Source organism: Hyaena hyaena, unplaced genomic scaffold, assembly GCF_003009895.1.
Source record: "Hyaena hyaena isolate Hyena2069 unplaced genomic scaffold, ASM300989v1 scaffold_1050, whole genome shotgun sequence".
NCBI classification, from domain to species: domain Eukaryota; kingdom Metazoa; phylum Chordata; class Mammalia; order Carnivora; family Hyaenidae; genus Hyaena; species Hyaena hyaena.
Window position 1 is genome coordinate 113,601 of NW_024081685.1, and position 24,932 is coordinate 138,532.

A 24,932-nucleotide genomic window follows, 5' to 3' on the forward strand; every position below is an offset into this window, starting at 1 on the left:
GAAAAATCAACAGGGCGCCCGGGTGGCTTAGTCGGTTAAGCGTCCGACTTTCGCTTAGGTCATGATCTCGCAGTTCATGGGTTCGAGCCCCGCATCGGGCTCTGTGCTGACTGCCAGCTCAGAGCCTGGAGACTGTTTCAGAGTCTGTGACTCCCTCTCTCTCTGACCCTCCCCTGCTCACCCTGTCTCAGTCTCTCTCTCCTAGAAATAAATAAAATATTAAAAAAAAAAAAAAAGAAACATCAACATAGCCCAAAAGACAATTTATTTTGCAAAGATGAATAAAACTGATAAATCCCTAAAGCAAAACTAATCAAGGAAAAATTGAGAAAACAGTCAATATTAAGTAAGAAAGAAGAACATCGCTACATATCCTACAAACATTAAACAAGTAACTAGAGCTGTTATCAATAACTGCATGCCAATAATTTGATATTTTAGATTAAATGGACAAACTTTGGAAGAAACAAACCTGACACAAGAAAAAATAGAAAATTGGAATATTCTGTATCTATTAAGGCCCAGAAAACTTCTCACAAACATTCAAAGAAAAAGATTTACACAAATACTTTTAGAAAACAAAAAATAAATGTACTTTTCAGTTCATTTACTGTGACCAGCATAATACAAATACTAGAACCTCACAAATTATTATAATAAAGAAATGTTATAAAATACCTTTATTATTAATGTATGAGGAAAAATCCTTTAAAAAGTGACCAAGTAAAATTTACTGATATATCAAAAGGATGTATCATCAGGAGTTCATTCCTGAATTGTAATTGTGATTTAACATTCAAATATCAACGCTTAAAATTCATTACAATAGAAAAATATTATAAATCATTACATTAAGAGTAAAAAAAGAGAAAAATAACATATTCTTGACAGTGACATAAAAAGCATTTGATAAAATTAAAAAACATTCATGAAAACCATGAGCACAAAGGAACTATATAGTCAGTTAAGGAGAATCTACAAAACCCCAAAAGCAAACATATTAAATAATGAGAACACAGTAAGAATGCCCATCATTATTACTTGTATTCATTACTGAACAAAAAGTAGTCACTGCAATAAGGTAAGAAAAATGTTAAAGGCTTACAAACTGAAGCAGAGAAGGGGAAACTGTCCCTATTACAATATATATAATATATAATAATGTTATATTCATAGAAAATGAAAAAAAAACTATAGATAAACTATTAAAGTGAATAGCAAGGTCACTGGAAACAAGGTTGATATTCAAAAATTAATTGTACTTCTATAAACTAGCATCAAGAATATGGAAGTCAAAAACAAGAACATTCAGGGGCGCCTGGGTGGCTCAGTTGGTTCAGCACCCAACTTTGGCTCAGGTCATGATCTCACAGTTTGTGAGGTCAAGCCCTGCATCAGGCTCACTGCTGTCAGCACAGAGCCTGCTTCAGATCTTCTGTCCCCCTGTCTCTCTGCCCTTCTCTTGCTCACACTCTCTCTCCCAAAAATGAATAAACATTTGTAAATAAAAACAGTAACATTCAGAATACCATTAAATATCAGATAAGTAGGAAAAAATTTAAGATGTCCAATAACTACTCAAAAAGCTATAACACGATGAAAGAAAATACTATTATAATATCTAAATAAACAATGATATACCATGTTCATTGATGGAACATTCAATTTTATAAAATGTCAATTTTCCCCAAACTGGGCTATATTCTATAAAATCCCAGTCAAAATTCCAAAACTGAGAAAGAGGGGGAGAGAGGGGGAGAGAGAGAGAGAGAGAGAGAGAGAGAGAGAGAGAGAGTGTGTGTGTGTGTGTGTGTGTGTGTGTGTGTAAATTGACAAGCTGATTCTAAAATTCACCTGGAAATGCAAAGGGGCCAAAGAGCCAAGATAATATTCGAGAATAAAAACCTAAATACAGAAAATGGAGACTCACACTATCAAACATCAAGACTCATTACAAAGCTAATAATTAAGATGATGTGCGTGGTATTGACAAAATTCATGTAATAGAATATTTAGTTCAGAAACAGACTTTTGTACATCCAGTCACCTAATTTATGATACAGGTAATACTGCAGTGAAGTGGGGAAACAGTGTTTTTTTTCATTAAATGATACAAGGTCAACAGGATGTCCACATGAAAAAATGACCCTTCCCTCACATCATACCCAAAATTCTAGGTAAAGACTGAAGACCTAAACATGAAAGGGAGGGCACCTGGGTGGCTCAGTTGGTTAAGCATCTGACTTCAGCTCAGGTCTTGATCTCACAGTTCGTGAGTTCGAGTCCTGCATTGGGTGAGTTGGAGCCCTGCTTTGGGTGAGTGCAAGCCCCACTTCGGGTGAGCCCGGTTTTCTCTTTCTCTCTCTCTCCCCACCTCTCTGCCCATTGTGAGATTCTCTCTCTCTCTCTCTTTCTCTTTGTCCCTTGCTCACTTGTACCTGCTCTCTTTCAAAAAATTTAAAGAAAAAAAAGGGAAGATAATAAAGCTTGCTATTTATTTATGTTCTTCCCAGTATAATTAAGCTTTAAAAAAAAAAAAATAAGAGAATGCCCCATGACCTTCCAATTGGTAACAATTTTCTTGAAAGGCCACAGAAAGCAGTAATCATGAGGATAAGAGATATAGACATATAAAGTAGATTCTTATAAATAATTTCTGTTCATCTAAAGACACCATTAAAAGAATGACAAAGCAAGTGTGAGTAAAAATTATTTGTAATTTATACACAATGTATAGAAAAAACTGCAAATCTTAGAAAGAAAGAAAGAAAGAAAGAAATGAAGAAAGAAAGAAAGAGACAACCTGACAGAAAATAAACATATAAACAGGCGCTTAACTTCATTATTCATGAGGGAAATGAATGACTAATTATTTTCACTCACTATGGCTAAACTGAAAAAGACAGTAACAAACAAGTGTTGATGGAGATACAGAACAACAGGAATTCTCATATATTGCTGTTAGGAATGTAAATTGGCATAACCCCTTTAGAAAATTGTTTGGGAGTTTCTCATAAAGCCAAATATATGTTAAGACCCAGTAATTCTCCTCCTATGTATTAACCCAACAGAAAAATGTATGTGCATCAGCCAAAAGGCATATGTATGACAGCACTGTTTTTAACAAACAGACCAAACAACAAAGTAAGTGCTCACCATCATAAGGATGAATAAATGATGGTGTAATCATCCAACATAATACTATACAGCAGTGAAAATGCCTCATCTACAAGTACATACAACAATACAGATGAATCTAACAAACAATTATGTTTGCAAAAAGAAGCCAGAGATAAAAATACATGTTTTATGATTTCACTATAAGAAGTTTAAAATAAGCCAAAATTATTTGCTCTATGATGCTAGAAGTCAGGATAATGTTCATACTTTCGGGGGATGGTGAGTAGTAACTAGAAAGGGTCACAAAGCAGGCATTTGAAGTACTGGCTATGTTCTGTTTCTTGGTCTGGATACTAATTATACAACGGTGTTTACTTATGAAAATTCATCATGGCTCTAAGATTTTACAACTTTTCTAACATTTCTATCATGTATAAGATATTCCAATTTATACTAAAAAATAAAAATTATTATAAAGCAAGAAGACACTTAATTGGGATGTTTATATGAAAAAATGTGTACATAATGACACCCAAGATAATCTTGAAAAATAAAAAACTAAGTAAAGGAACTACAAGACAGTAAAATGTATCTATTTTAAAGCTAAAGCAATTAAGGGCACCTGGGTGGCTCAGTTGGTTATGGGACTGAATCTTGTTTTCGGCTCAGGTCATAATCTTGTGGTTCGGGAGTCTGACCCCATGTTGGGCTCCTCTGCTATCAGCGTGAAACCTGCTTGGGCTTCCCCCACCCTCAAAATATAAATATAAAAAGACTAGAGAGTGACAGAGTAGATATAAGAATTTTTTACTATGTTACAGTTAGCATTTCAATATGTAAGTGCATTTATTTGTGCAGTTAAGTAAAAGCATTAAACCTGCAAATTACATTAACAGAAAGAACACTGTCTAAGAGACAAGAGAATTTTAGTCAATGCTATTAATTCAGTAAGTCATTTTACCTCTCTGGATTTCAGAGATTGTCTTTAAAATGACAGGTTTGAAATAAGGTGTTTACTATGATTTATAATCAAATTAATCAAGAAATGGTCATTCTGGTCAGGAAATAGCAATGATGAAAGTTAATTTTAAAGCTTAGAGCAGTATGCAAGATAATAAAGATAGAAATAGTTATCAGATTTACCCAGCAGAAAACATGAGGCCAGTGGGGACCTATGGGAAAAGAAAGAAAGAACTAAAGAGTGGCAGATACTACAGATGCACGTAGTTACTAAATTTATGGGTAAGCTTCCTTGGAGCCCTGGAGATACAACCTGTAGCAAGAAACTACAGATCATCTCATTCCTACCTTACTAGCCAACTGCGGTTGATGAAACCCAAATATTGTATAACATACACAAGCAGGACGTGCTACATAAAAATCTAAACACTCTGAACCAATATAATTCAAACTCATGAAACTAAGGGTTTACCTATGCCTCTTTCTTCTCTAGAGTCTATGGGAAAGCTGAATATTATTTCAAAGTTTAAAAGTGAACTCTATTAGATTATGCCTTTCATTTCTTTTCCTGTAGAATTATAACAAGTATTTCATTATTTATTTTTAAATGTTTTTCTATTTTTCAAGGAAGAAGACCCAAATAAAAACTCTTCAAAGTTTTATCTAGGTAGAAGTATGCAAGAATTAAACCAAGTCTGAAGCAATTACCTTGCAAATGGAAGTCGCATCAACTTGCACTCTTTACTAGCCCGTTTCTTCTTGCTACTTGGCAGTAGAAAAGGACTCTGATGAAACTATTTTTGAAACAAAGAATAAAGAAAAGGAAAAGGAAAAAAATTTCTAATCTCATTAAATGTTTGTTATTGAAGCACCAAATTATACAAGTATACCAACAGTAATAGAACAATTCTTGCATTAGCCTTCGATAGTTGAATGAGAATAATGTGATAAGGTTAAACATAGTTCATCCTTTATCATGCCATCCAAAGATAATCATTACTAATAAATTTGGTATAGAGGCTCCCAAATTGTCTTCGCTTCATATGAATAAATACACCTGTGTATACCTACACATATATAATATCTTGACATAGATATGCAATATGCTCATGCCATGTGTGTATTATATATGATTGCACTTTATAACCCATATTTTTAATGGTCTTTTACATTTAAAAAATCTAGGTGATTTTAATATATCTTTTAAGTTTTTGCTTACCTATAGTATTTTCTAAACTTTCTCAGACATTTTTTGGACGTGTTTTATTTATTTAATAAAGATCTAAAATTAGGCAACACACAACCCTGTTTTATTATAGTGCTAGCTAACCTGTAAGAGAAGCAGGGGTATAGTCAAATCAACAAGCTAATTTTAATATTCACATGGAAATGCAAAGGACCCAAATTGCTAAAAAACAACTTTAAAAAAGAAGCAGTTGGAGGGCTATAATTGAGATAGTATAGTATTAGCATAAAGATCAGTGAAATACAACAGAGTCCACAAACAGACCAGACCCACACATATTTGGTCAATTAATTTTTGAAAAAGGTACAAAAGCCAAATGAGAAGCCTAGACTTCCATATTCACCAGGCTATCACAAGGCAACTCTTCTCCAAGCTATACTGTCAGAAAAGGCCAAGAAGAGGGGTAGGACATCCCAGTGGTAATGAGGGTACCCCTGCACCAACAATGTCAGTGGAGAACACATGGGGACTCTGGACTTCCAATCTTACTTGCTAAGAACAAGGAGCCCATTTTCCTTTCCTCTGGGGGGTACAGAAGAGGTCTAGTAGAAAGTCAAGATTTTCGGGGCACCTGGGTGGCTTAGTCGGTTAAGCGTCCGACTTTCGCTTAGGTCATTATCTCGCGGTTCGTGGGTACGAGCCCCGCGTCGGGCTCTGTGCTGACTGCCAGCTCAGAGCCCGGAGCCTGTTTCAGAGTCCGTGACTCCCTCTCTCTCTGACCCTCCCCTGCTCACGCTGTCTCTCTCTCTCCTAGAAATAAATAAAAATTAAAAAAAAGAAAGTCAAGATTTTCACCACTCTTCAATGGTGACAACCACCCCCTTCGTAATTCCCCCAATTCTGCTGTCAGGGGAGACCACAGAGTCATGAGGTACCCCACTCTGTCCCAGTCAAGGTGGTATCAGCCTGAACTCCTAGCTTCATCCATTAGTTAGGAGATACCCTCCCCACCAGGATGAGGGAAGCTGAATGGAGAACCTAAACTTTGACCTCCTTCAATTTGGCAGTAGGTGGCACTTCCCTCTATCACTGGCATGATGTCAGATGGTACCTGCTAAAACAGAATATTTAAATAAGATCTGGAGTTTCTTAATAGAATGCCCAAATGTCCAAAACTTTTTTTTTTTTTTTTTTTTGAGAGAGCATGGGCAGAGGAGGGGTAGAGAGGGAGAGAGAGAGAATCCTAAGCAGGCCCTGCACTGTCAGCGTAGAGCCTGATGCCGAACCCTCAAACCTGTGAGATCAGGACCAGAGCTGAAACCAAGAGTCAGATGCTTAACCAACCCAGCCACCCAGGCACCCTCCAAGACCTTTTAATATAAAATAACTCATCATACCAAGAATTAGGAAAAGGGCTAAATTTGAGAATTCTAAATTTGAACATGAAAAGACAATCAACAGACAGCAACACCAAGATGGTACTGCACTAACACTAAGATGCTGGACTTTTCTAACAAGGATTTTAAAGCAACTGTCATAAAAATGTTTTAATAATCACAAGCATGCTTAAAACAAATTAAAAAATAGAAAATCTCAGCAAAGAAACAGAAAATCTCAGCAAATAAAAAGAAGATATAAAAAAAGAACCAAAAATGTAACTAAAATAAAATAAGTTAAAAACTCAATGGACTCAAAAACATAGGGGGGAAAAGTCTGTGAACTTGAACAGAAAGCACCCAATCTGAGCAAGAGAGAAGAGACTGAAAAATAATTAAGAGGTTCAGGGATCTATGGGCCTATAAAAAAGATTCAACACTCATGTCACTGAAGTCCCAGAAGGAGATAAATAAGGCAGACCTGAAAAAGTTTGAGAGAGATAAATGGATGAAAACGTCCTAAATTTTGCAAAAGAAATCAACCCACATATTCAAGTTGAATGAACCCCCAAAAGGATACAACTTTAAGAGATCCATGCAAGAATACATCATAGTCATATTTTTCAAAACTAAAGACAAAAATCTTCAGAGTACTGTGAAAAAATGGTACCTTCCTAGAGTTATCAAAGAATTAAAAAAAAAACAACCCCATCTAACTCAGGTAAAGAAGTAACAATAAAATAAACCACACACAGGAAGGGCGCCTGAGGTGGCTCAGTCAGTTAAGCGTCCGACTTCTGATCAGGTCATGATCTCACAGTTCGTGGGTGCAAGCCCCACGTCGGGCTCTGTGCTGACAGCTAGCTCAGAGCCTAGAGCCTGCTTCAGATTTTGTATCTCCCTCTCTCTCTGACACTCCCCTGCTCACACACACACACTCTCTCTCTCTCAGAAATAAATAAAATATTAAAAAAATTTTTTTTAAATAAATCACAGGAAAAGGGAAAAAAGAACTTATTACTAAAGATAAAAGCAAAAATTACTAAGTTCAAAACACCAAAATAGAATTAAAAATTGAAAATTAAACCCCAAAGGTGGCTATTTTTAAAAAGAAAAAAAAATAAAGAAATGAAAAAATCACAAGCACCTGAACTAGTAGGGGAAAAAAAACCAAAAAGCCCAAATACATAAAATTAATCAACTAGGAAACTATAACACAGACAAAAAATAACAGACTACTTTGGTCAACTCTGTGCAAATCAATTTGAAAATACGTATGAGGTAATAATTTTCTAAGGAAATATAACTGAATAAAAGCAACCATAAAAGAAAGAAGTTTTCCTAAGCAAACTAATGTCAGTAGAAGAAATAAAGTTAACAAAGAGCAACCATTCCTACCAAGAAAGACCCAGGTCCAGATGGTTCCACAGAATTCTATGAAGCATTTAAAGAAAAAATAATTCTAATACTGTATCATCTTTCCAGATCATAGGAAAAGGAAAACATCCAAATTCCAGTTCAGTATATATTTTTATCAATGCCTAAAGACTGTAAAAAAGAAAACCTCACTTATGAGTAACAACAAAAAAATTCCTGAACAAAACAATGGCAAAAAGAATTTAGCAGCACATTATAATAATAAATCACTACTGAAATTTATTTTAGAATTGCAAAATTAGGAAAGTTACTAAAATAAATGATCATATTAATACACCTAAAAAGAAAGACCATATGATTATTACCATAGATGCTAAAAAATATTTCACATTATTATTTTTATTTAAAAAGCTAAATAGAGACACCTAGATGGTTCACTCGATTAAGCAACCAACTCGATTTCGGCTCAGGTCATGATCTCACAGTTTGTGAAATCAAGAACCATCTCAGGCTCCACGAGGACAGCATAGAGCCTGCTTGGTATCCTCTCCCTCCCTCTCTCTCTCTCTCTCTCTCTCTGCCTCTTCCCCACTTGCATGCATGCACTCTCTCTCTCAAAATACTTAAAATAAAAAGCTAAATAACATATAAGATAAATATGTGCATTACCCTTTAAAAAAGGGATCACTCTTTTTAAAAAATATTTTACTTTTTAATTTTTTTAATGTTTATTTATTTATTTTGAAAAAGAGAGACAGCATGATTGGGGGAAGGGCAAAGAGAGAAGGAGAGAGAGGATCCAAAGCAGTCTCTGCGCTGTCAGCACAGAGCCCATCATGGGGCTTGATCCCATGAACGATGAGATCATGACCGAAGCCGAACTCAAGAGCCAGCAGCTTAAACAACTGAGCCACTTGAGCCCCCCAAACTGGATCATTCTTAATGAGGAAACACTATCCAACATTTTATTAAAATTTACTACTTTCTAGTGTGTTCTAGACATTTTGTTATTTAGACAGAAATTCTGTACTCAAGAACCTTGAGTGAGATGAATAATAAAATTAAGACTAAAATTATGTCATAATAGTTTTAAGTGCTAAAGAGAAAAATTAAAGCAGAGAGACAGAATATGAAATGTTGGGGCAGGGATGGGGAAGGATTCAGTTTTATGAAGATTACCAGAGAAGGCTTGACTGAAGTCAAGATCTGAAGGAAGTAAGGGAGTAAGTAGGCCATATGAAGAAACAGTAAGTCCACGGGCCCAGAGGTGGCAGCTCACCTGTGTTTGAAGAGTGGGAGGAGGCCTGCAGATTGAAGATGTTAAAGAGTGGAAGGAGGAGAATAGTCAAGGAGGGGAGAAGAAGAACACGAGTTTCAGTATTCAGACAATAAAGGGGAATAGATCACATGGGAAGCCACTGGAGAATTTTCAGCAGAGACTTCTGTTTTAACAGTCTCACTCTGGCTGCTATGCTGGGAAAAGAATATAGAGAGGCAAGGGTAAAAGCAAGAAGCCCATGTTGGAATGCCACTCCAAGAACCTGGGTAAGAGAAAGTGGTGGCTTGGATGGGTGGTGAAAGTGAAGGTTGTGAGAAATGGTTAAGACTCTGGACTGAAACTTAAGCAGCACTAAAACAGTTTGCTAAGGGATCAGATAGGGGATGTGAAGAAAAAAATGGGAAAACAGAATTGCAATTACCTAAGAAGACCCCAAAAGGAACTAGTCCGGTGGCAAATGCAAAATTTAAGATGCCTCTTAGACATCCAAATAGAAATGCCAAATAGGTAGTTGGCTAGGTATTGTCTGGAGTTCAGAGGCGATGGCCAGGCTACAGATGGGAGTCATGAGCATTTAACAATAATACTTAAATCCATGAGAATGGATGAATCATTTAGGGAACAAGTGTAGAGAGAAGAAAGAAGTCCAAGAACTGAGTTCTGGGGTACCCAAAATCTGGCAGTCAGGAAAATAAAGAGGAACCAGCAAACAGACTGAAAAAAAAATCAGAAAGGTAGGATGAAACTTAGGAGAGTATAGTGTTGTAAAAGTCACATGAAGGTCAACATAAGGACCAAGAACTATCAAGAGGTTTTGGTAACATGGAGATAAATTTCCAGAAAAGCACTTTTAGTGGAGTAGTGATGAAACTCCAACTGGTGTGGGTTCAAGAGAAACTGGAGACAGTGTGAACAATTCTCTCAAAGACTTTTGCTATAAAGGAGAAAAATGAGAAAGTAGCTGGAGGTGGGGGGTTTATTTGGAGTAGGAAGTTTCATTTTTGTTTTGCTGTTTTTTTTTTTAAAGATGGAAGATTTTGCTTCCTGATGGGAATAATCCAGAAGGGAGGGGAAAAAACGATAATGCAAGAGAAAAAGGCATTATACACTAATGTCAAGACAACAGCAAAAGACAACCCAAGTATCCAACAACAGGAACCTAGTTAAATAGATTAGAAGTCCACTCTGGATCTATCCTAAGCAGCACTGGGAAAGAATAAGGAAGCATTTCTTGTCATCATATGGCAAGATCTTCCAGATATGTCATGTTAAAAAAAAAAAAAAAAAAAGTAAGGCATAGAACAATTAGGGATAGTATATAATCTTTTGTGTAAGAAAGAAAATTAAGAAAATATTTACATGTTTTATTTTAATATAAAGAAACAAAGCAGTTACCTGTATGAGGTGTGGGGAGATGAAAGGAGAAAGAAAGTAGCTGAAAGCAGAACAGAAGCATGTATAAGCCTTCATTCTATATACTTCATTGTATTGTTCTGATATTAAAACATCTACAGCCCCTATCATTCTCTCCAACTAAAAAGGAACTTCAAAACTCAAAACCTGATACGCAAAAGTTAGTCTGTTAAATGGTAAGTCCAAGAAAGTAGACTCCAAAGTTTATGCTGTCCCTTCGTCCTCCAGCTTCTGCATTTACTGTTTTTACCTTCTTCTAAATCCAGATGCTGATCACAGCCTTGAGTTCTCCAAAGAGGGCCACACAAAAAGCATCTGGGAACAAAGTTGACTTTACTAAAGATTTTTTAAAGAATCAGTGGAAGGAAGGAGCTTTGTATCACATAACTCAAACAAGCAGTTGAGCAATGCTTTTAGGGCTATCTGTTCTCCAAAGTTCTTCCAGGTCTTGCTAATTAGCTTCTTTCCCTTACTCTCCAAGTCAGTTCCTGTATGACTCCCCACTGCTATATCTGATTCTGGTCTTAGTAATTTATTCAAGGCAATATGATTAAGCCCTGCAAGCTGATAAGCAAAACAAAGCCCCCTCCCTGACTCTGCCTACCTACCTACCCAGTGAAAAGCAAGTATCTCTTCTCCTTAGAGAATACTAAATGTATAAGGTATACCCCTGCTCACTGGTTGTACTAGGTATCAAATTTATAATGCTAATAGCTACACCTCCTGTGAATATTATTTCACTGGGACATGTACACAAATCCTTTCTTTATCCAAATGTGGATGAAGTTAGATGATAAAGTACATATTCTTTGGCTAGCTTTTATAAAACCTTTGACAAAGGAGCTAAGCACCGATCACAAAGGTTGAAAGAGTTCCTATCTTCCTACCAGAGAGACTACTGTAATTAAGAGCCTTATAAATGACTTATAATAAGTTTTTAAAAGGAGAGATTTGCAGAAAATTTAGAAAACACAGGAAGATGCACACACAATAATAAAAAAATAATGCTAGCTAACATTATACTAATTCTTCATAGATATATTACCATTAACCACACTGGGCAGAAGAGGACACTAAGATTCAAAGAGCTAAATGTCAAAGTCACAGGACCAGGAAGTAACAGAGCTGGGAGCTAAATAAAGGCAATTCCATTTAAAAGCTGCCCTATAAAGCACTTAAACTCCAGTACTATCAAGAAATTTATATACAATTGGATTTCACTAAACTTTTTTCATTTTATTTATTATGTACATTTTGCCTTCTCATTAGTTATTACTTCACAACAATTATTTTTCCTATTTAGATAACTGAGTTAACTTCACTAATATTTGGTTCTCCCCACTTCCTGATTTTTCTACTGATTTTATTTTCATGATATATTATAAGAACTATGTAATGATTACTATTAATGCTTTATCTGCTATATGTTTAATTTTCCCAGTCAGCCAGTGACCTTTTATTTTTATGATTTTAGCCTTCTAAAAATGTTTTTTGAGAAAATCCATCAATAGTTTCCTTTATGCTTTCTACCTTCCTTTGTTTCTAGGTATAGAAAGGCCTCTCCTATCTAAATTTATAATTTATTTTATATGATTTCCTTTTTTACATTTAAATCCATTAGAATTTATTTTAGAGAATGGTATAAAGCAGGATCTGCCTCTATTTTCCCCCCCAAAGAGTTTTTCAATTGTGTCCATCCTTTTTTTTAATAATACAAATTCTTTCCTAATTTGAAATACTACTTTTCTATGAATGCCTTCTAAGTTTTTTAGCTGTTCAGAGGCCATTATGTTCCACTGAACTGTCTAATCCTGTGTTACTTCTAATCAAAACCTAATTTTCATATAAAATTTTTAATAAACCAATTATACCATATGATAATGTGCTGTTAGTTAAAATTGATGTTATCATTTCTTTGCAAAAAATTTAAGATAGTTTAATGCTACTTAATCTAATTATCCTTAGTAATGCTTAAAAAATTACACTACTTACACATAAACTCTACTTACCTCAGAAAGAGTGCTCATTTCAATTGCAGTTATCAAGTTATTGTTCATGAGTGCTTCTATTTCTATAAGTTTCTTATTCTGTATGTGTTAAAATAAAGATTGCTTTTAATCAATTAAGATTTGGGGTTTACTATACCATACATTTATGGATATTACCAGTTAAGAAGACTTAGAAAATAACTGAGATCACATTAAGATAAAAAGGTGCTACATGCTATAGTTCAATAGCCACCCCCACCACACACTCACCTTGAATGCTTCTGAGGTCTCAACTATAAATTTTCCTACAAACATTTCTCTACCTTCCCATAATAATAATATATCCCATGGCAAGTGAACATAGTTTATCAGAGAATTGAACACTCATGAACAGTAGATCAATTTTTCCATTTTAAATTAATTTCTGCTCATTCTGGAGTTAGATCTCTAAGTTGCAGCCTAGCTAACCATTGGCTCTTACTGACCTGTCTGTGGACAAAGCTGGAAATTGGAAGGGAAAGCAATGACTACAATCTTCATGCTATTTGATGTGTAGCCAGTGAAATGCTGGAATTAAAAAAGAATACAAACACTCTGGGAACTCCCCTCCTCTCACTGGAGGAAGTATGCCCATCTTCGTAAAATGTATTAATGCAGCAAGCTTTGCTAATGATAAACAAACAAATACTGATCAAGGTATTACACTGGATTGCAAGGCTGTAAGTGAAATTTAGAATGCAGAGTTAAGACACCTACTTTATTACCCATTAACAGTTTGTCCCCTAACATGGCATACTCTTTCAATAATTTTTTACAATAATTGGGGATTTGAAAAACATTTTTAGAATTTCTTTAATAATACACTTAAGATTTTAGTTATAATTTAGAATTCAAACACAGTATAGTTTTCATACCAAATTATTTAGTTTTAGGCGAAGAAATGCGTTCTCAAAATTCAGTTTCTCCACTTCTTTTTGCAATAGCACTTTTTCAGTTGTAACCCTTCGAGAATTTTCTTTTTCTCTACTAAGAGCTTGAGCTAATGCCCTGTTGTTGTGCTTTAAAGAAATTTTGAAAATAGAAGAATTATCTGTAAAAAAAATTTTAAAGTTAATATTGAACTTACATCCTCATAAGTTTTCATATTCTTATGAAACTATTTTAGACAACATATTTTTCATTTTATAAGTCTTAACTAAAGGCTGGAAAACAACAGAATGACATATTAAAAAAATGATACAGAGTTTGGATCGGCAGAAATAAAAGCCAGACAGAAGATGAAGAACAAAAGAACTGTAAGGAATGCAGAATGTTATAAACAGAGTTAGGGATAAAAGGTGTCTAGGACAGGCGCAGTATCCTAGATAATTAGACCAGTCATAAAAACTGAATCTCGATACTTGTTGCCCTAGCTTCCTTCCTACCTTGACTAGGAAGTAGAATGGAGAAGCTGATTCCAAAGCTTTAACTGGAGATGTCCAGTAGGTATTATGGTAGTCATAAAAATCTTAAAACCAGTTGCTGTGGCTCCAGAAGTGAACAAATCCATTAATGCTTCCAAAGTCAATTTTTCAAAATCTTGAGTGCAAGGGGCCACAATTAATATAAGGTTGGACAGACCATCTAAATCCTGTGGAATCTTCTCTCTCTACCCTAAATACCCAATTCTTATTTCTAGGCATTTCCTGCTATCTAAACTTAACTCCTCCTCTTTACAAGCACTATGTAAACAGAATTTAAATCAGAAATGCTTCTGTGTTGTTAGCAGAGAAATTTAATTGTGAATTCCTTGGTAAAGTTCACCTTAAACATAATGTGTTCCTTTAGTACACATAAAGCATACTTACATTTTTATAATTTAGACTTAAATGTCACTACTCAACAACATATACCACTGAATGGAAGTTTAGTATCTATAATATACGTTTATAAGATTAATAATATTTTTTAAATATTCAAGCATTGTTCGGGCATCTAAAAACCGGGTGTAAAAAAAGTACTTTATCTTTTCCATAAAGTAGTTTCACACAGCCACCTTTGACACAGCAAATGAAAACAGACTAGGACCAGTTTAAGACTTCCAGAGTTAAAGGATAATAATATTTTCCTGTTGCACTCCTCAAACTCCATATGTTCCTTCATATTAGTGAGTGTGCAATGGTTCTGCCAAAAAGAACAGCAAACAGCCACTATACACGGTAGTCTAATATACATGATTCTAGAGACCGGGGTAGGAGTAACATTAAGATATAAAGATACTCAGGAGGTTCAGCTATTTCAGAGGGCACACACAATTATCCTTCAACCATGTTATATCCGCAGGAAACCTCTTCTACACCTGCTAAGATGGATAGGAACCACCGAGATAATTTTCAGAAGAAATAGAAATTTATATTGGCAGTTTTTGCCAATTTTTTTTTTTTTTTTGCCCTTCTGACTCTTAGTTCCATAATCCATGAAACCTATCTCCAAAATGTTCAAAACCATCATGAGCATTAGCTATATAAAATCACCCACCACAACACTCTTTCTGGGCCAATCATCTCTAGATTACCCATCATCCAATTTCTATAGCATCCTAGAACAATCTGTCACTTATTTTTATACCTCTTTTCTAGAAATGTCACATTGGTATTTTCTTTGCAGTGTAGGAGATAGCTAGCTGCCTTAGGCTACTCTGGCCTCACTGCTGAAAATTCTGCTGTCATCACTGAGGGTAAATCATCATAACCACTCAATTAATAAGAGTTGAAGGAGACAGGAAGGATTGAATGGACAAAACGCATCACTTAACAGAAATAGTCATTTTAGTCATTTTCTATACTTGATAATTAAAGCGCCAAATACTGTATCAATTCTTCAGGGAAAAGTAAAAATGTGAGCATACTTTAAAACTAATAGCACAATGGGGCGCCTGGGTGGCTCAGTTGGGTAAGCATCTGACTTCAGCTCAGGTCATAATCTCACGGTTCGTGCCCTGCATCAGGCTCTGTGCTGACAGCTCAGAGCTTGGAGCCTGTTTCAGATTCTGTGTCTCCCTCTCTCCCTGACTGTCCCCTGCTCATGCTGTCTCTGTCTCTCTCTCAAAAATAAATAAAACATTAAAAAATTTTTAAATAAATAAATAAATAAAACTAATAGCACTTACTTAGTATTTTTGTTTTGATTTTTGAAGCAAGAGAAACATTCAACTTCCCAGTCCTTGAAATTCTGTCTTTCACATGTCTCTTAATTCCTGAAGTAAAAAGTGAACTGGTTTCCATTGCTGGGTTCTCCATCACTGAAGTAAAAACAAAAAAGAAAGAAAGAAATCAGAGTGTTGATTAATAAAAGAAAAAAGAGTATGTGATACATTCTAAAAGGTAATAATCATGACTTAAATGATATAATTTATTTGTATATAAGTATTTGCAAAACCCTTTATATAAAATCTGAGAGTATGCATGTAGCCAGGAGTGGTTTAAAGTGGTATTCAAAAAAGATAAATGACTATTTTTTCATTCAAATCTGTATTATTATGTCTACACACTAGGAGCTAGGTTAGGCACGGAGGCAGAGAGGACAGAAAACAGGATATGGTTGCATAAGAATGTACAGTCATGGAAGGTGAATCCACTATGGGTACAGATCCTATTTTGATACAATGTAAGAAGTATAACCTGAGAGAATGCACGGAACAGATATACCTAATCTTATGGGGGAGGAGGCATGCTAGCTAGTTTGGAGGACTAGGCAGGAAATCTTTTTTTTTTTTTTTTTTTTTTTTATGTTTTCTTTATTTCTGAGAGAGAGAGAGACAGCATGAACAGGGGAGGGGCAGAGAGAGAGGGAGATACAGAATGTGAAACAGGCTCCGGGTTCTGAGCTAGCTGTCAGCACAGAGCCCGACCTGGGGCTCGAACCCATGAACTGTGAGATCATGACCTGAGCTGAAGTCGGACGCTTAACTGACTGAGCCACCCAGACACCCCTAGGCAGGAAATCTTGAATGTGTTTGTTTGTCTATTACAGTTATGGTTTATTAGACTTTAAAGTTTAAAAGTGGAAAGAAGAAGAAAATCACATTATACTAAAAAAAAAAAAAACTGATATAATATACAATGCATAAAAGTAACTCTGCCTAGGCAGAGGAAAAGTTTCAGAAAATGTTTTACTGAGAAGGGACAGTTGATGTTGAGCTATGTACTTAGACAAGACCAACCTCTCAAAGCTCCCATTCCCTCCCCAAGCTTCTTTGCCTCTTCTTCAGAGATCTAGAAGAAACCCTGTTGCCTGCATGCACCTGCCTAACTTCCAATACTCAACCTCTCCACCACTACCTGACTTAAGTCCATAGAACTAATCTCACTATCCTCTTTATGTCAATCACAGAATCTCTGGACTCCCAGCTCACCCTCATCTCCCTCATTCTAATCCCCCTCTAGGTCTGTGGTAGGCTAAAAAATGGTCTCCCAAAGATATCAGTTCTTAATCCTTGCATTCTAAATCATATGTGGAAAAAGCCTTTTTATAAATGTGATTAAGTTGAGAATCTTGTGATGGGGAGATTACCCTGGATTATACCTAGTTAGGACCCCAAATGCCCTCATTAGTGTCCATATAGGAGAGAGGAAGAGATTGAGGGATGTGGCCAGAAGGCAGAGATTGCTGGCAGCCACCAGAAGCTGAAACAGGTAAGGAACAGATTCTCCTCTAGAGCCTCCAGAGGGACTACAGCTCTGCAAGCACCAGAATTTCAGCATAATGATATGGAGTTTGGATTTTTGCCTCCAGAACTGTGAGAAAACAAATTTCTGCTGTTTCAAGCCACCTGGTTTGTGGTCATTTGTTACAGCAGCCACAGAAAATGAAGAGTCTTCATTATCTCACTCCTGCCCTACTTGGTGAAGGCCTCTGTAACTCACAAACCATCACCATCAAAACCTCTGACTTCAATCTCTCCTCTAAATGTTCCCATCATCTTCTTGAACCTGCCTCTCCCAGGAAGATGCAGATTTCCCTGTAGTCCCTCAGGAGGTGGCCGTTTTCTCCCTCAGGCCTCCTAAAGGAAACACCACATACATGCTTGCAGACTATTTGTTCTCTCTCCTCCCTAAAGATGCCCAGCCTTGAATATAATGTCATCAGACTCTATAACCCCTTACATCCTGATGGTATCACCAATCTCTGGGTCACTCTTCTTTATTGGCTGCTACTTTCATATCCTGGCTCACTGTTACTCTCTCTGAGAACACTGAAGCAATCCATAGAGAAGTCTCTCAAAACTCTTATTATAATTACCTACCCGTTATCATCTATCTGTGCCTTTGTCTCCTCCCCACTATTATGGATGAATCATCTATCCTTCTAAGGCCAGTCTTGCTTTGCTTAGGTAAGGATCCATGCACTGATTTCATGCTGTCCTGCCTACTCAAAGACATAACTTCAGGGGCGCCTGGGTGGCTTAGTCGGTTAAGCATCCGACTTTCGCTTAGGTTATGATCTCGCGGTTCGTGGGTTCGAGCCCCGCGTCGGGCTCTGTGCTGACTGCCAGCTCAGAGCCTGGAGCCTATTTTCAGAGTCTGTATCTCCCTCTCTCTCTGACCCTCCCCTGCTCACGCTGTCTCTCTCCTAGAAATAAATAAAAATATTAAAAAAAAAAAAAAAGACATAACTTCATTAATTCTCTCCTTTTCACTGTCATTTTTTCCCACTGGATCATTCTCATCAACATACAAACATACTGCTATTTCCTTCATCTTAAAAAAGTCTTTCCTTGTTCGCACTTTATCCTCAGACTACCACTCCATTTCTCTGAAGGTCTTTATAGCAAAACTCTTTGAAAGAACCTTTTGTACTCAGTTTCCAATTCTCTCCTAAACCTATGTCACTCAGTCTTTCACTATGACTACACCAAAATTGGTAGTCTTGAAGTACCATCACACTGCTAAATCTAATGGTCAATTTTCAGTTCTCATCTAACTTTATCCAGCAGCAGCATTTGATATGGTTAATTTCTCTTTCCTCCTCAAAAACTATCTTTCCTTGGCTGCCAGCACACCAAACTTCTGGGTCTTTCCCTCTACCTAACTAGCTGTTTCTTTTCTCTTTTACACATGTTCCAAACTTCGAACAGATTTTGTCCTTGGATCTCCTCTGTATCCCTATACTCACTCCTTTGGTGATTGATAGTCATGGCTAAACTACTACCTAGAAAATGACAAGAACTCTAAAATCTACGCTCGCAGTTTGGATCTCTTTCCTGAACTTCCCTGGATTTACAATTCTACTTAAATAACTAAAACAGGGCATATCAAACTTAACCTGCTCAAACCTGCTTTAGTCAGAGCCTTCTCTATTTCAGTTCATGGCAACTCCATCCTTCTAATTGCTCTGGCCAAAAAATCTCTCTTCTATCCCAATCAGCCTACACAGTACACAAGGACCCTGACCACTTCTCAGCACCTCCCCTAGATCAGCCCAGACCAAGGCACGAACACAGCTCACTCGAATTACTGCGAGAGCCTCTTACCCTCCCACTCTCACTGCTGCCCTCACTACAGTGCAGTTTTTAGTCGATACAATCTAAAAGCTCTGCAGCGGTCCCATTTCTCTCAGAATAAATGCTGAAGTCCTTCAATAGTCAGGAAGTCCCTCCACCATCTGCTCTTCTTCCCATTTCTCCAATGTGAACTCTTCTTTCTGTCCCTAGTCCATTCCTTCCAGGCCACACTGGCTAGCAAGCTCCAACTCCTCCTGGCAGATGGTAGGCGTCCTTCAGCCTCAGGTCCATTGTACTGGTCATTCTCTCTACTGAGAAAGCTCTTCCTCCAGATATATAAATGGCTCATTCACTCTCCTCCAACTCTTTGCTCAAATATCACCTTCTCACTGAGGCCATTCAAAACTGTAGCTCCTTCTGTTGGCATGTCTGATCACTCTTACCTTTTTCTACTTTTTTCCCAAAGCATTTAAATCACTATCTAATATTCTACAGAATTTACTTATTGCCTGTGTTCCCCAACTAGAATTTAAGTTCCAGAAGGTCATAGATTTTTGTCTGTTTTATTCACTAATGATATATTCCCCAGCCCACATACCAATGCCTGGAAAATAACATGAACACAACAAATATTTGTTGAATGAAGAGCAAAAACAAAGAACATTCTTGAAAACAAAGAATTTGCCAGGTATCAAGATTAGAAAGGGTATTCCAGAAGAAGGAATGGCAAGTATAAATGCATAAAAATAGAACACTTAAGAAGATACAAGTGATCTCTTGATGCTGGAATGTTACTACCCTATTTCTGTTTCTCTTTATGGCAAGTTACTTTAAAAGAGTTGTCCATACTTGCAGTCTCCAAATCATCCCCTGCAATTCCCTCTTAATCTACTCCACTCAGTTGTTGTTCTCATCACTATCATATGGAAATTGATTATTAAAGTCACTAAAGTGCAATGTTGCTAAATCAGATATAGTAGTCAAGATCTAGTTCTCAGTTGATCTATGATATTTCATATCAGGTCATTCTCTCTGAAATACCTTCTTTAGCAGTCTTCTAAAACACATTCTCCTGGGTTTTTCCTGCCTCACTGACCCCTTCTTCTAAGTCTCTTCTGCTGGTTATTCTTCATCTCCCTAACTTCTAACCATTGGAGTGCCCCCAGATCTCAATCCTTAGGTCACATCTATTTTCTATGTACATAAACTAATGTGAGGGTATCATTTAATGTTCTAGTTTTTAAATGTAAAATGCCAATGGCTTACATATTTGTTTCCCAATCAACTCCAGACTTCTTTATCCAACTGCCTACTCTTCATTCCCAACTTGGATGTCTAATATGTATCTCAAAAAAATTTTTTTACGTTTATTTATTTATTCTGAGAGAGAGAGAGAGAGCTATGGGAGGGGCAGAAAGAGAATCTCAAGCAGGCTCTGCACCATTCGTGCAGAGAGTGATAGAGGGCTCAAACTCACAAACTGTGGGATCATAACCTAGGCAGAAACTAAGTCAGATGCTTAATCGACTGAGCCACCCAGGCACCATATCTCAAATTTAACATGTCTTGAACTTACCACACCTAAACCTGCTCCACTGGGTCTCCTCCATCTCATTTAACAGCAACTCCATCCTTCCACCTGCTCAGCTCAGAAACATCTTTCTCTTACATCCCACATCCACTCTGTCATCAGTCATGCTGGCCTAACCTTCACAAGTCCACATGGGCCACCTACCACTAGCACTCTGATCCAGGTTGCCATTCTTTCTCATGTACATTATTGCTACAACTACCTAAACGGTGTCCTTGTTTCCACCTTCTTCCCTACTATCTATTCTCAACCTAGTAACCAAAATGATCCCTTTAAAACTTAAGTAAATTCATGTGACTCCTCCATTAAAAACCTTCCAGTGACTTCCCATGTCACTGGAGTAGAGTCAAAATCCTTGCAATGGCGTCTAAAGTACTACACAATCTGACACTTCTCCCCTTCCCCAATTCCACATTGAGTACCTCTCTGACCTCTTCATCACTCTTCCTTTGCTCACAAAGCTCCAGCCACTGGCCACCTTGGCATACTGCCACTGCAGAATCTTTATAATCCTCTTTTTCCCTTTGTATCAACTCTTCCTCCAAATAATCACAGGGTTCACTCACTTTCTTCAAGTCTTTACTCATATGTCACTTTCTTGGCCTTTCCAGAGCAAACTATTTAAGATTAGACACCTGACCCCATTTCACTTCCTATTATGTTTTCCTCCATTGACTTATCAATGTTTAATATAAGATCACATAATTTCCTTATTTAATTTACTGTCTGTCTTCTACTAAAACGTGTTTCATGAGGGCATGGATTTTTGTCAAGTTTGTTTGCCACTGTACCCTTGAAGCCAAAAGAGTGCCTGGCACATAGCAGCTACTGGATAAACATTTGTTGAAGAAATAACTATGGAAAAATGGAAGAAGTGTCAAATACTAAAACTGACCAACACTAGAATGAGTCTCCTTTGAAAGTGTCGGGCAGATGTTAGGTAATGTCAAGTAAATAATGGGAATAAGGTTTTAGAAAAATTTTCTGCAACGAGGAAGAAGTTTAAAGTTCTTCTAAAAGTTTTGTCAAAAAAGAGAAAAAAGTAAAATCAAAGAATACCATCTATTAGATTGATAGAACACAGGCACATACGGAAACTCTAGACAAATTGTTGCATCTCACACTTCTGAAGAGATACTAGCATAGGAATCTAGTCGATCTCCAAAAAAACCCACTCAGGAAGACCAAATCTTATTTTACTAATTAGGAAACCACCGCTGAATTCTCCTTCCCAATAACTTGGTCTCTAGTTTCCTAATTTAATAATTGACATTATCAAACACCCATCCAAACGCTCATGCCAGAAATCACAGTCTTCCTTTTAACACTGCCCTGTCACCCTCCACATTAACAGCTTCACAAAGTAATAACACTTTAGGAACTTAGCCCAGGCCATTGGAGTACCATTCAAAGATGACTAGTGATACAGAGATTGAGGTATTTTTAAATAGCAGTTGGGACTGTGTTGGGAGTCTCAGTTCTAACATTTCATAGCTATGTTATCTTAACATCTCTAGGCTTATCTAGTCATAGAAAATAAGGGCATCTCATTGTAGGAACTAAGTGAGCCAGTGTAGTACTGGGACTAGTACAGGACTTGGCACATAGTCAGCAGTCACTATATGATCTATTTATTATTATTCTGTAGCTCCTGTCTGGCCATCATCTCGGCTAACTCTAAATCAGAAATACTAAATTCCACATCCAGTTATCCTGAACTGGACTGTCATCTAGAAAAATCATAGTCCCTATTCTCTACCGAAATCTTGCCTGATATCAAGACCTCAGCCCAAGTTCTAAGTTTTCCCAGTCTTCCATTACCCCTTCGCCTTCAGCCAGCCTCCCTTCCAAACGATCACTCCAAAGGAGAGGGATCCTTCGAGAACCTGGTAAGGTGTTTCTAACGTTCATCCAGCAGGTATTTATTGAGGGCTCACAATGTCCAAGATAATGCTCTAAAAAAGCAGGGAGAAGTGCAGTCACAAAGACAGAAACCCCTTCCTTCAAGGAGCTGACCTAACTGGCCGCTCGCACTCCTCACCCAGCCGAGCGCAAAATCAAAGAGACAAGAGGCAGCCACTCCGATCCAAACCCAGGAGTCCCCCAGCGAGCGGCTCTCAGCGCGGCCTCAGTTCGGACTACGCGAGGGCGGAGGGTGGGCGGGACCACGAGCCGCGCAGGGCTGGCTGGACAGAAGACTCAGGAGAGCAGCGCTCAGAGGTTCGGCGGGGAAAGGCACGGATCTCCCCAGGCAGAGCGGCAGCAACACGCCGAGATCCCTTACTTACCGCCCTTCCAGCATGGGGGTGACCACCACCCAGCCTCAGCAGCTCGGCGCCAGCGGCTATGGCTCTGGTTTAAACGCTGTAGCCGTTAGCGGTTGCCACATCAGCCAATCAGGTCCCTAGGAGGCTGCGCAAAGGAGCGCGGTTACCAGGAAGTGGGAGGTAGAAGGGGCGGGACATCGAGCTGAGGACAAGGGGGCGTTTCCCGGCGAGCCGGGGGCTATTCGGAGAAGGTGAAAGCGGCAGCTTGGTTCTTGGGCGAGTTGCTAACCGTCTTCTGATGCGGTGACCGAAAAGGAAACGTTCCTTTAACAAAAAAACCTTTATTAGAGGTCTAAAAGTCTTGACAGTCATCTTTGCATTTTGATGCCAGGAACTTTGTTTAGTTTTCACTTGAAAGCACTCCGTATTTTTCTTTCAACTTGCTGAAGGAAAAGTAGCAATGAAATTTCTTTGAAAATCCTGTTTCTCAATATTTAGGTCTTACACAAAGGGTTTGGTTTAGCTAAATATACAAGAATGGCAATTTTCATTACACACACTATATTAAAACCTATATTATTCACTTTATATTCCAAATCAATCAGCTTAGTTTTCACAAGTGACTTTTCATAATCTACAGAAAAACTTGGGAAAACTATACTGAGCATAAAATTTCCTCTTTGTTTGTCATTAGACTGAAACAAAATATATCACTAAATTTAGATTTTACTAATTGGTTATACAAGTGATGCAGTCAACTTCATATTTCTGTCATTTTTTTTCGTTCATCTGGGGACATTTGAGAATCAGAGTTCCATTCCTTAGAGAATCCAGAAGAATTATGTTAAACATGATTCTGAATTAGATCTTTTAGTTTAATATATTTCAAGATTGGTGTCCGAAGAGATCTGGCTACATGAATCTTGTATAAGTAGAAGAGTATTTATTGATTGTCCAACTGCTAAAATTACAGTTTATAGTTCAGTGAAAACTTCAATAAAAGTGGTTTAGACTGTAATATACTGGTTATAGAAATTTCTGGTTTACCTAGGGATTAACTAGCACTATATCTTGTTTACCCAGCCTGACATATTAAATGCTCAATATATGTTACATGTTTTTTAAATGAACCATGTAATGACTCTGTCATTTAGTGCCTATTTAATCTTGGCCAAGTCACATAATCTCTCTGAGCTTCTGTTTCTTCATTTGTAATATGGAGGTTAATAACAACATCCAATTTATTTTTATGATGGTTCCAATCGGCAGATCATTGTGTTCAAATACATTAATATTTAAAAAAATACACTTACATTGCTTTCTTCTTGACTTATTTTGTAGCTACTACTTCAAAACCAAAACAAATAGAAAAGGGAGAGTAGTCAGAGGTAAAAGAGATGTTCAAAACATTTTCAAGACATGAATACCAAAACCTATTTTTTAAAAAGTGATGATTACCTTATTTTTGGGCAGTTGAAAGAATTTAATGAACCAATGCTTTGTAAATTGCAAAAAGCTCTTGAAAATGTAAATTCTTTTCATTCACAATCATAAACTTAATAGGTATAATTAATTGAATTTACCTTGATCTCGGCTTGCTTTTAGGTTATTTGCCTCTTGGTAGAATGGATAGAGGCAGGAGCCCTGAGCTAGGGGTGTGAAGATACAGTTAGTTGTTTTTTTTTTTTTTAATTTTTTTTTTTTTACAAATAGTTTATTGTCAAACTGGTTTCCACATAACACCCAGTGCTCATCCCCACAAGTGCCCTCCTCCATGCCCATCCCCCCTTCCCCCCCATCCATCAGTCCTCAGATTTTGTCAGCATTTAACAGTCTCTCATGGTTTGCCTCTCTCCCTTTCCCCCACCATTTCCCTCCTTCATCTCCCCCTTGT

General features: G+C 37.2%; 1 protein-coding gene across 1 annotated transcript in view; it reads right to left on the bottom strand.

Moving 5' to 3' along the window:
- Nucleotides 1-23,132, bottom strand: part of SGO2 (shugoshin 2) — a 46,088-nt gene extending 22,956 nt beyond the window's left edge. The window contains exons 1-5 of the mRNA XM_039222069.1: nucleotides 23,060-23,132; nucleotides 15,848-15,979; nucleotides 13,614-13,789; nucleotides 12,721-12,798; nucleotides 4,789-4,874 (exon numbers count right to left, since the gene is read on the bottom strand). Coding sequence (XP_039078000.1) covers nucleotides 4,789-4,874; nucleotides 12,721-12,798; nucleotides 13,614-13,789; nucleotides 15,848-15,977 — 470 coding nt within the window. The 5' untranslated portion in view covers nucleotides 15,978-15,979; nucleotides 23,060-23,132. The remainder of the gene's footprint in view (nucleotides 1-4,788; nucleotides 4,875-12,720; nucleotides 12,799-13,613; nucleotides 13,790-15,847; nucleotides 15,980-23,059) is intronic.
- Nucleotides 23,133-24,932: the final 1,800 nt, after the last annotated feature.